At 37.5% G+C, this 12,966-nt stretch overlaps 1 protein-coding gene across 6 annotated transcripts in view; it reads left to right on the plus strand.

Moving 5' to 3' along the window:
• ttc7a (tetratricopeptide repeat domain 7A) overlaps positions 1–12,966 on the plus strand; it is a 65,628-nt gene that overhangs the window by 26,634 nt on the left and 26,028 nt on the right. For 4 of the 6 annotated variants that reach the window (XM_087278021.1, XM_087278022.1, NM_001442645.1 and 1 more), the window contains 5 exon segments: positions 820–957; positions 1,570–1,653; positions 7,019–7,123; positions 12,293–12,410; positions 12,539–12,596. In XM_087278021.1, coding sequence (XP_087134147.1) covers positions 820–957; positions 1,570–1,653; positions 7,019–7,123; positions 12,293–12,410; positions 12,539–12,596 — 503 coding nt within the window. 6 annotated transcript variants of the gene reach the window in all.

The following is a 12,966-nucleotide window of genomic DNA, read 5'->3' on the forward strand; positions in this document are numbered from 1 at the left end:
AGCCTGGGGCTTCCTCCCGTTGGCAGAGCAAGAGGGGAGCCTGAGCTCGGTGGATCTCAGAACTCCCCTGCTGTGGTAGCTAAGGGAACACATGGGATTAGACAAAGCTTGATTGTTATGTATGTTGAATGTCTTTGGATGGTGGGAGGAAACCGGGGAAAACCCACGCGGACACGGGGAGAACATACAAACTCCTCACAGAAACACCCCAGGTCCTGTGGAACCAGGGCTGGCAGTGTTCTTGCTGTGGGGCTCACAGTGCTGACCACTGGGCCGCCGTGCCGCCCAATCAGAGGTAAAGGAGGAGAATAGGGGAGGAGGGGGGTTTCTTCCAAACCAAGATAAAGTGAACTGAAAACTGTGGCTATTTATAGTAGCTTAGGGCTCATATGATTGTAAGATAGTGATTAGCAAATGCGAGACCGGCCGTGATAAATCATAAGCACGTGATCCTCTCGAAATTAGTTTATGAATAAACTTCACTTTTGGCCCCCCATATGAAAAAGTTTGGGCACCCCTGATCTAAATCAACCTTAAACAGATCAAACTAAATGACAGACATTTGTTTAATCAATTAAATCTCTCTTTTCTTTTCAATTAGCCAAATAACACTATACAATATTTAGAACAATTTGAGGTATTTTAAAATATGTATTTTATAGTGAATGATCCCTTTGACACAGGTCTTGCATCTCGTATAGATATTTTGCTAACTGAAAGTCAATGTAATTCTTGACATTTCTATGAATTAGTTAAATATCTGCATCACTGGAACATTTAGGAAACAGTTTTCATATAAATCTTTGTTGTCCCCTGTAGGCCAGTGGTGAGGCAGTGATCAGCCGCACACCGGAGCACCGGGAGGCGAGAGAGAGCAGCATGCAGGATGCCTCCTCTGTTTATGATCTGCTGAGCATCGGCATGGGCAGGAGAGGGCAGTACTCCATGCTGTCAGAGGTTAGATGAGTCAGCACAGATCTGTATTGACCTAATGTTTGGCAAAAGAGAACTGGAAGCGACCTGTATTTTACGTAGTAGCTTCTTTCGCCTTCTTTGCTACAAGTTGCCTTTTTCAATCTTTCAATCTCTCTTTCCCCTTCTCCCAGTTGTATGGGTGATTAGCCCTTTCTCCTCCGCCCTGTCCTTCAGGTTGTTTCAGTAGTTGAGCCATTGTGTGATGGTGAGCGTTTACTCAGAGACGTTCCCAGGTGAATCTGATCTCAGTGCTTTTAGTAGGTTCGTTTCAACTGATTCCATGTCATTTCACTGGTAACCCACATTACACTGCTTTTACTCAGTATTTCCAAGTCATGTCTGCTTGCATGTCGAATGTAAATCCCTTTCTCATTAAATTTAAGCGCACTTTGTCATGCATGTGCCATGAGGGTATGTGTACAGGATACACACAATCCCGTATCAGGGCTGAAACAAGATCCTTCCTAGAAAAACTGAGTAATGCTGAACAACGCATTATCATTTAGCTCTGTTTCTTCTGATGTGCTTCTTGGAAAGCTGAATCCCTGATTCAGAGTTTCTTTCTGACTGCGATGTGTTATTTTTTGTCATCAGTGTTTGGAGCGGGCCATGAAGTTCTCCTATAATGAGTTTCATCTTTGGTATCAGCTTGGCTTGTCATTAATGGCAAGTGGGAAGGTGAGATTGCCGACATCATTATGCTTCTATTGATTTATTAGTCATTTGTTGCTATGACTGGCTGTGTTTTTGATTCTGTTAAATAAGATCTGATGTTTAATAAAATGTAAGTATTCAAGGTCAAAATCAAATTTATTATCGTTCTAAAGCAGCTTTAGGACAAATCATGATAACTAAATGGTAATGCTTTTAGTCACATGTAGCAGATTAGAGATGCTATTATATGTACTTATACAGTAAATGCACACCGTACACATATATACAGTAGAGATCAAACATACAGAATCACTTCTAAATGTTTTTTTTTTTTCATAAATAAAATCTTCACCATTTCACGTTTAAACCAGTTAAACTCCGCGGACGCGGTAACCGTGACGTCATCGACATTCGCTTTAAGATTTAAAGGGCTAGCATTGCACCAGACCCCCTTAAGTGGTTTCGTTTGAAAGCGCAGAATCTATATTGTATGCACATATGCATCACTTTGGTTTTTATTCTACTGTACAAAAGTTATTTACACCTAAATACACAGTATTTTGGATACCTGAGCTGGGTATTTTACATTGGTTCATTTTCATATTTTTCATATGACACATGTACAAGTTATAGCTCAAATGAAAGCTCCTGCCGGTGCTCATACGGTTCTAGTGTTCTTTTTACTGAATTATATTCCCATATCAAACAGTTGCCAAATGAATCACGATGTTTCCATGGCGCAGAAGTAAAAACAATACATTTATGATCAATATGCAGCCCCAGATAGCACAGACAGCTGTCATCTCTTACCTTATGCTGTGTGCTTCAGGGCCATTTTTCCTCTGTTTTTGAGGTTATGTGCATAAGGAATCCTTTTATATGTCTAATGTGGTCCAAACACAGTGAATTATGTTTGATCAAACAAAAGAATAGTGAAATATGAAAACAATGGTTGGTCCCTGTGGCTTGTATAGCACCTCTCATCAGTTTGAATGCAATAACTTTTGCATAGATTATGGTAGAGACATTTTTCTTTTTTCCTATGATTACAGACATGTGCAGGAACCACCAAAATTAGTTACAGCACCCTAGACCACACAGAACCTAAAATGTAGACTTTCAAATTTGAGTTTAAAAAAAAAAAATAGAAAAGGCGCCTCTTTTTTTAAGTGTTTATTATAACACGGACAACATAAATAGTTATTTTAAACACTTAGTAAATAGTGTTTTATGAAAACTCAAAGGGTTTTCTTTAAAATGATACCTAATTTTTGCATTTACACCTCTGCATGTGGATTCGGGAAGCTTTTAAATTTGGGTAGGCGGAAATACAGGCGGAAATCCCAAAATAACAGCAGAGTTTAACTGGTTAGGAATTTTAGTTGTGGCTATACTATACTAGTGCTCTTGGGTTCGGGTCAGGTTTCAGCTGATAATACTAGTTAATGTTATCGTCCTGGCTGGGCCAGTTGGCATTTCTGTGTGGAGTTTGTCCCTGTGTTTGCTCGGGTTTTCTTCTGGGATGCTCCGATTTCCTCCATAGTTCAAAGACATGCGCTGTACTGTAAGTGAATTGGATGAACTAAATTGGCTGTAGTGTATGAGTGTGTGTGAATTCTGTAAGTGTATGGGTGTTTCCCAGTAATGGATTGTGGCTGAAACGGTGTCCGCTGCTAAACATATGCCAGAATAGTTGGCAGTTCATTCCACTGTGGTGACCCCTGTGAAGTAAGGGACTAAGCCCGAGAAAAATGAATGAATGAATGAATTTTCTCACATTGGACTGAGACCTACAGATACAGAAGGTAACCTATTGGATATATATATAGTTTTTATTTATTTATTTATTTTTTTACTTTTAGGGGGGTTAATTTAATCTTGATACACATGTGGTTTTCCTGGTCTTTCAGTTCAAATTCTCTTAAACATCAAGATGTCAAGATAAATCCTTATCCTGTTTAGTGTTGAACTGGTGAGCAGTTGCAGACTCAGTCTTGAACTAGATGCCATTTGGTTTGAGATTCTTTGCATTGCCTTGATTTCTCTTTCATAATTGACCAGCATTTTAGGGGGTCCTTAATGAGGTAGTGACAGTTTTTTTAAAGAGCAAGCTGCATCCAACAGAAGTGCTCTGGAATGCTCACGGCTGTGTGTATTTGGATGAGGGTTGGTATTTTCAGCTGTGTAATAGCACTTTGGTGGACTCTCAACCATACGTCTTTTCATAAGCCAGTATTGCAGTATTATTTAGGGACAGTTGTGGCCCAATGGTTCGGATGTTGGATTAATCAAAAGGTTGCAAGTGCAGTTCCTGGCAGGAAGTGTAGATAGAGAGTAGGGCTGGGCGATTTGGCCTAAAATCAAAATCTCGATTAATTGAATATTTTAACTTGATTATGATTAATAAACGATTATTTTATTTATTTATTTATTTTTGCCTTTATAGTTCACTGACATTTCTTTTGTACAGTAAACATGCCCACATATTACAACGGTTTTTTGAATGAAGGGTGCATTTTTTGATTAAAAAAAAAATAATGAACCATACACTAGTTTCCAGTTTCCTTTATTTATGTCATTCAACACATCACAATAGAATTGTAATGCAGAACGAAATTACGCTGCAACAGACCCAACAACAACATAAAAAACATCATTATACAAACACTATAAAATCCTAACATGATAAAAAAAGCTTTTATAATTCCATAAAAATATAATTATATAACCTATTTTTTTAAAAATATAGAATAACTTAATACTTAAATACCTATTTGGCCATTTGTTGTAATATTAACAATGTATGCTAGTTTAACAAATTTATTGATTTATTATTTAACACTAGCTATCAACAATGCTTAAGAAATGGTATTATTCAAAAGTCTTATAATGACAGGATAAAAACTTTCCCGAAACCGCACTGATTTGCACCTCAGGCGTCTGTAACGCCTGCCTGATGGCATGAGTGAGAGCAGGCTATGACCAGGGTGGGTTGGATCCCCTAAAATGTTAGTTGCCCTAGACCAGGGGTGTCAAACTCAATTCCTGGAGGGCCGAAGTCCTGCACAGTTTAGTTCCAACCCTGCTCCAACACACTTACCAGTAGGTTTCAAACAAGCCCGAAGGACTCAATTAGTTTGATCAGGTGTGTTTAATTAGGGTTGGAACTAAACTGTGCAGAGCTGCGGCCCTTTTGGAACTGAGTTTGACACCTGTGGCCTAGACAGACAACGTCGTTGATAAAGTTCCTCGATAGATGTCATTTTGACTCCAACAGACCTTTCAGCTGACTTTATGACCCTTTTAATGGTGTTCTTGTCAGACACACTGCTATTCTCATACCAAAGGGAGATGCCATTAGTAAGAACATGAGAGTTGGTATTTTCATGAGAGTTAATTTAGACTATTTACTATCTATGATTATTTATTGATCATCAACGCTGAACAACTGAAATTAAAACACACGATGCTAAAACAAACAGTCACTTTTTTCTATAAAAACGGAAAATAAATAATTTGCACTTTCGGAAACAAAATGAATTATTTTCAATGTGTTTCATATTAAAAGTAGAAAATAATCAGTATCTTTTTTAAATAAAGCAGCTCTTGTGTATTCTGTAAATATTACGCTTAACAGTGCATTTCTTGAATCCTTTGTAAACATTTTAATGTAAATAATTAATAAACATCCCGTCTCAAGGCATCTCTGGCGCAGCTTCCAATCTTTGTCAATGTGGTGCAAACGTGCAACATGTAGTTGCATTTTTTGAGAGGTGTGCAGGTATGCGACCGTGCGAAGACTGCAGGCCATATGTGTACGCTCAATGCAGAAGTATAAATCAGCCTTAACAGAGCGAGGTCACGTGACTCCACATGCAGTAGTGAAAGTAAATGAAAAAATTGACCTGGAAAAGTTTGAACGATTGTAGGTTCTGAATGTCATGTTCTGATTACTGATTACTTTTCGATTAAATGCCCAGTGCTAATTAGGAGTGAATAAAACACACTCTCTCCATCTTTGATACCCTGCTGAGCAAAGCACCTAACCCCGCATTGCTCCCCTAAGTGCATGCTCACTGTGTTAAAAGCAAGACCAATCTCGAGTATGGATGAAACTATACTTAACAAGACTCATTTGTTTTGTTTAGGGGACAGGGAATGTTTATAGCTTGATAAATGCAGGCACCATCACAGAGTTTTTTTATATATCCCATCATTAGCACCACACGGAATCTGCTCGCGTTGAATTCCGCAGATTTTCCACAGATTTTCCACAGATTTCCGCAGATTTCTGCAGATTTTTAGCCCATTATTAATTCTGAATTATATTAAATCTGAATTTATTTAGTTTTTATTCAGTATTTTATTGCTTTTTATTTAATATATTAAGGTTTTAGTTATAATACTCCGCTGGATACTCCCAAAATAATTCCACAGAAATCCGCAGATTTTTCCAAAATTCTCCGCAGAAATAGCAAAAAATGTCCGCAGATTCCATCTGGCCCTGCCCATCATATAAGTGTGTATGTATAACCCCATTAGTCCTACACCACCCACCCTCTCTGAGCTGGGATCGAACCGGTGACTCTCCGTATGGAAGCCAATTGCTCTGACAAAGACCATGGACTCTAGTATCTGTGGCTAGAGCATCTTTAGAGGTCAGAGGAGTGAGTGCACAGCACTTTACTTTCTGGCCTCCGCTACATTAACCCCCCCTAAATCTCACTCCTATCTGGGTCATGGCACCAATGTAACCCAGCCGGTCCTACACCACTCAACCCGTTCCGAGCTGGAACCGAACTGCATGATAGTTGGTTGCTCTAACAAGGAGCCTAAAGACCATGACCTTCACTAGCTGGCTTCTGTTACATATACACAGAGCATGTCAGTCTAGTTTTTAGTAAGGCAAGGCAAGTTTATTTATATAGCACATTTCACATACAATGGTAACTAAAACTGCTTTAAATAAACGAGAATTAAAGAAACAAGAAAATCAAAACAACAAAGAATTAAAAATAATTAAAAAGCAGATTAAAATGTGTTCAAACAGGTTTTGAAAAGGAAAATGTAAGACATAATAGTGCAACTTTTCGGATGTAGCACAGTGCTTATTCCGAAAAGGCACAGTTAATAAAGTAATAAACGGCTAGTAATAAAAAATATTAAAGTACTTACTGTAAGATGGCATTTTAAACTTAATTAATTAAACTTAGCAATGTTAATCTAGGAATTACATACGTGCATAAGTTTTTATTTTTATGAATAAAAAGCCTTGATGTTAATCTGTATATTAATGCAGATATACATTTTTATATGAAGAGAATCTAAATATTGTCATTGTCCATGTACAGTGTATACAAATTAAAACGTCATGTCTGATATTTTTCAGAATGAGGATGCAGTGGCAGTCCTTAAAGAGTGTGCGGCAATGAGACCACAGGACCCCATACCACCTCTGCTTGCAGCAAAAGTGTGCATCAACCACCTGCACTGGGTGAGAGAAACTCGCAATATGTACACAACAATCAGATTGAATCAAAAAATAAAGCAAACATTTCTCTTATAGACATAGAATTTAATTTTAACAGGTTTATAGAGAGACTGAATCCATTTAATGTTATGTATATAAAGAATGTTAATTGTTGTCTAGTTGAAACTAGGACCCAAGAGAAGCATAAATCTGAATTGTTGATTTGCTTTAATAATTTTGTACTGGATGTATCAGTAAGTACTAGATTGAGTTGAGATTTAGACACTAATAGGTATTAAAATTCTAGATATACTTTTAACACAATGCAATGTACGCTCACAACACTATCAATCAAATGGATACTTAACTGTTGAAAGAGATTAGGGCACATCTGTTGGCATAGTGCTGAATACAGAAAGCACACTATAAGAGGCTTATAGCACAATAGGGTCGGATAGCCACATAAACTTAATGCACAAGATTTAATGCCAGACAGCACGCCATCATACTGTCACAGACCAGTTCTTAACCATCCCTGCATCCGAACAAGCCATTTTTGTGTCAATGCATGTTTAAATGTACTCAGAAAGTTTTGTTACGGTTTAGCATTAAATATTTAAGCAGTTGGGGTCATGTCTATACTCACCAAGTTTTAATTTATGTAATCACAATGCAGCAAAAATATTATTATTGTGGCAAATGCTTCACATTTTAAAGCAACTGTTTTATGTTTTCATACACTCCAAAAATGTAACTTCTTCCTGTGATGAAAGCACAGTTTCTTACATATCAATGTTCAGTGCGATCTGATCCTACAGAAATCCTTTTATTGTACTGTTTTCCTTAGCAAACACCACTGGTGTTCATTGATAAAATTGTTCTTTATATTATTTGCACTGTTGACCGTTGAATGTTTAGTTAGGGGTGCTTAATATTGTTATTATTGAAAACTATAAAATTTTTCTTCACATTTAGATATAGGAATAATTTGTAATCTGTTTTTTATAAATGGAACGTGTCCTTTCTGAACAAAAATATGAATCTCTTTAATTTTAAAAACAATCTTACTGACTCAAAGTTTTGCAATTGTCAGAGTAATAGTGCTACTTTTGTTAACACAGGTTATAATAATAATTGGGTAATAATTCAGTGTATTAGAATGAACCTTTAAATTTCATGATTAAAAACAGGGATGTCCCGATTATTTATTTTTTTTGCCCCACAGTCCGAGTCATTTGATTTTAAGTACCTACCAATACTGAAACCTGATCTGATACGACTGTATCTCAGTTTGCTATGGCAATGTTGTCATCATCAACTTTATAATACCTCCAGACAGCAGACATACTCGGGTTGTTGCTACTGTAGATCAGATATGGTTGTAACCATAATTTAACGTAATTATTCAGTGTCACAAAAATGATGCTATATTGATGTGCGTATCCACAGCTGTATCCTATCTAGACTTTACCACATACTCGCGCTTTCCGCTTCAAGCTGCTTTCGTGTTCTATTTTGCCAGAATTTAACCAGATTCTGCAACTTAGTGATGTCATGCCGCCTGTGTTGCTGTTTTTGTGTGTCATCAAGAAAGAAATCTAACTCTGTTCCACCACATAACGAGATATATATATATATATATATATATATATATATATATATATATATATATATATAATATCAGAATTATTAGCCCCCTTTTGATTTTTGATTTTTGATTTTAAATTTTTCCCAAATGATGTTTAACAGAACAAGCAAGTTTTCACTGTTTGTCTGATAATATTTTTTCTTCTGGAAAAAGTCTTATTTGTTTTATTTCGGCTATTTTAATTTTTTAAAAAACGTTTTTGGGACAAAATTATTAGCCACTTTAAGCAAATTTTTTTTGATAGTGTACAGAACAAACCATCATTATAGAATAACTTGCCTAATTACCCTAACCTGCCTAGTTCACCTTATTAACCTAGTTAAGCCTTTAAATGTCACTTTAAGCTGTATAGAAGTGTCTTGACAAATACTATTTACTGTCATCATGGCAAGAATAAAATAAATCAGTTATTAGAGATAGGTTTTTAAAACTATTATGCTTAGAAATGTGCTGAAACAATCTTCCCTCCTTTAAACAGAAATTGGGGAAAAAAACAAGCAGGGGCGCTAATAATTCAGGGGGGCTAATAATTCTGACTTCAACCGTGTGTGTGTGTGTGTGTGTGTATATATTGGGGAAATTGAATATATATATAATATATATATATTCATACAACAGTTCAGTCTGGTTCTCGAATCTGATTGGCTGATAGCCGTGATATATTTATGTAATATCAGCACCCGTACAGCCTCTTTACCCTTTGTGTATTACTCCACCCACATACAGCCAGCAACAAGCAGACACTACAGATCTAAAGTTTAAAAGATGCTGGCTCAGCTTGCTCAACTGTCAGCTTATGATTTAAATCCAATGTGGAAGAAAGTGGTTCCTCATACAAAAGGGTTTTTGAGAATCTTCATGATTGATTTTGTTTTTATATACACAATTATGCCGTCAAACTGTTATATAAACGAAATATCACACTTTTAGCAGTGCGATATGGCTGTATATCGGCACTGGTGGGGGGACTAAGGCGCTCATGCCAACGCACTCCTCCCACCAGTGCCAATATACAGCCATATCGCACTGCTACTCGTTAAAAATAAAAATACGTATACTTATTCTAGATTCTTAAAAGTAGCCACCTTTTGCTTTGATTACTGCTTTGCACGCTCTTGGCATTCTCTCAATGAGCTTCAAGAGGTTGTCACCTGAAATGGTCTTCCAACAGTTTTGAAGGAGTTCCCAGAGATACTTAGCACTTGTTGGCGCTTTTGCCTTCATTCTGCGGTCCAGCTCACCCCAAACCATCTTGATTGGGTTCAGGTCCGGTGACTGTGGAAGCCAGGTCATCTGGTGCAGCACCCCATCACTCTCCTTGGTCAAATAGCCCTTACACATCCTGGATGTGTGTTTGGGATCATTGTCCTGTTGCAAAAATAGATGATGGTCCAACTAAACACAAACCAGATGGAATAGCATGTCGCTCCAAGACACTGTAGCCATGCTGGATCAATATGCCTTCAATTTTGAATAAATCCCCAACAGTGACACCAGCAAAGCAGCCCCACACCATCACACCTACTCCTCCATGCTTCACTGTGGGAACCAGGCATGTAAAGTCCATCCGTTCACTTTTTTTGCATCGCACAAAAACACAATGGTCGGAACCAAAGATCTCAAATTTGGACTCATCAGAAAGCACAGATTTCCTCCGGTCTAATGTGCATTCCTTGTGTTTTTTAGCCTTCTCCTTTTTGCCTGTCCTTAGCAGTGGTTTCCTAGCAGATATTCTGGCATGAAGGCCTGATTCACACAGTCTCCTCTTAACAGCTGTTCTAGAGATGCGTCTGCTGCTAGAACTCTGTGTGGGATTGACCTGGTCTCTAATCTGAGCTGCTGTTAACCCTTGTTTTCTAAGGCTGGTGATTCAGATGAAGTTATCCTTCGCAGTAGAGGTGACTCTTAGTCTTCCTTTCCTGGGGCGGTCCACATGTGAGCCAGTTTCTTTGTAGTGCTTGTTGATTTTTGTGACTGCACCTGGTGACACTTTTAAAGTATTCTCAATTTTTTGGACTGACTGACCTTCATGTATTAAAGTAATGACAGCCACTTGATTTTCTTTACTAAGCTGTGTTTTTCTTGCCATAATACAAATTCTAACAGTATATTGAAAACAGAGTATCAGCTGTGTATATGTGTGTCTATATATATATATATATATATATATATATATATATATTAGGGATGTAACAGTACGGTAATACCTCGGTATGAATGTCACGGTACGGTATTTATTGAATCATTTACAGGAAAAAAACAAAACTTATGAAAATACTCCAAAAAAGTGCCAAAAGTGTCAATGACATACAAATTAGCCATCTATCTGTAAGCTTTGAAACAGGAACTTCAATTTTAATAACAAAAAAATATTAAACCATGTAAAAAAATTTAAGTTTCAATTTAGTATTCTTGAAAACTCATCACATTCAACATTTAATCACTCACTCACTTAGATAGAGATGGGTTTAAAGGAAAATTATCATATAACTATAATCTGGTAAAAGCTGGTATCTCTGGGTATTTACAATGTCCCCTGCAACAGAAAAAAAACCCTCTCATTTGGGACTGAGGTTTCTGGGACAAGAGAGATATGACTTGGCCCAGGTTGACAGCAGTGGGTAACGTTGTGCATTGTCTTTCCCCCACTTGAGAGGACAAACCATGGGTAAGATAGAGGTCTCATGTCTGCATCAATCTGAACAGTGTGCTGACAACACCGCTATTCAGTACGCGCGCGACAACACAGCTGATAAGAACTCGCGCGGCAACACCGCTATTCAGTATGCGCGCGACAACACAGCTGATAAGAACTCGCGCAACAACACCGCTATTCAGTATGCGTGCGACAACACAGCTGATAAGAACTCGCGCGACAACACAGCTGATAAGAACTCTCGCGACAACACAGCTATTCAGTACGCGCGCGGCGACAACACCCGCCATTTCCGCATTACTGGATCTGTAGCGACAACAGACCGCAAGGGATGATGGTCAAGCATGGGCTGATGGGAATTGTAGTTTTCGGTACCTCCCGTTCGCTTTATTCGCCTGAGCAAATTCTCAGAAGACCTATAGTTTTACCGAGTCATGCGACTTCGGTAATATCGAAAAAAATTAATATTGCGGTATGACGGTATTTACAATACCGTTACAATACCGACGGTATTTACAATACCGTTACATCCCTAATATATATATAAATATATATATTTATACACGTAATCAGATCCAAAAATCCCTAATTAAAAATTTAGTTTATTCCAAACCTTTGACTAATAGCTTTTGCAGGACATTTTAAAATCACAAATGTATGTATTTACATGATAATTGATTCATTACATTTTTATTTAGATTGTGATTTGGCCTAAAGTCGTCAATGTTGATGGTCGATGATCTCTCTCGCTCTCTCTCTCCTTTTTTTAAACCATTTAAACTTTGACCACTAGCTACACCTCAAGTATTTCACACCATAAAATATGAGCAAGTGCTCATACAAGTCATCCACACATCTAATGCATGTTTAAATGTGTGTGTCATGTCAGCTGGAGGACGCGGTATCCCTGTCAGCGGGTGTAGTTGCCTTAGGAGACTGTGCCGAGGAGTCCCTTGCTCGAGCTCATCTGGCCATAGGTCTGTGCCGTAGTCTGCAGGCCTCTGATGGTAAGCCTGCTTTTTAACTGTTATTATCCTTCTCTGAACCTAAATAAATGATCCAGACATGCATCTGTCCTCAGCTGCTCTCTGTTCCCTCATGTCTGCCATGACTCACTGTATAACTGTGTTTGCAGCCACACTGAAAGCAGATTGCGATGAGTTCAACAGAAGAGCTCTGCAGTCACTACGCAGGTACGCTTGGTGTTTATCTCATGCATTTTAGCATGTGTGCTTGCGAACTAGGTTGAGACCCTTTGCTAATTTAAAGTTGACTACAAAGCTTTAATGAATTACTATTTTAATTAAGCAGATTTTTATTTTTATGTGGTAGCAATTTTTTATTTTATCAAAATATATTGAGATTTTTTTCTCATTCGCTTCTGTCTTTGTGTCCTTTGTTGAAATTTAATTGAATTAAATGCACATGCAGTAAATAGAAGAATACAATTAGAAATAATCTCATGACTGTTATTTGGTCTTTATAAAAAATTATGTGGAATTGCTGACAAATTCAGTTAATGTGATTATAAAAACACAATTTTCAACACAACATTACACAAAA

Source organism: Danio rerio, chromosome 13, assembly GCF_052040795.2.
Source record: "Danio rerio strain M-AB ecotype USA chromosome 13, GRCz13ab, whole genome shotgun sequence".
Taxonomy (NCBI): Eukaryota; Metazoa; Chordata; class Actinopteri; order Cypriniformes; family Danionidae; genus Danio; species Danio rerio.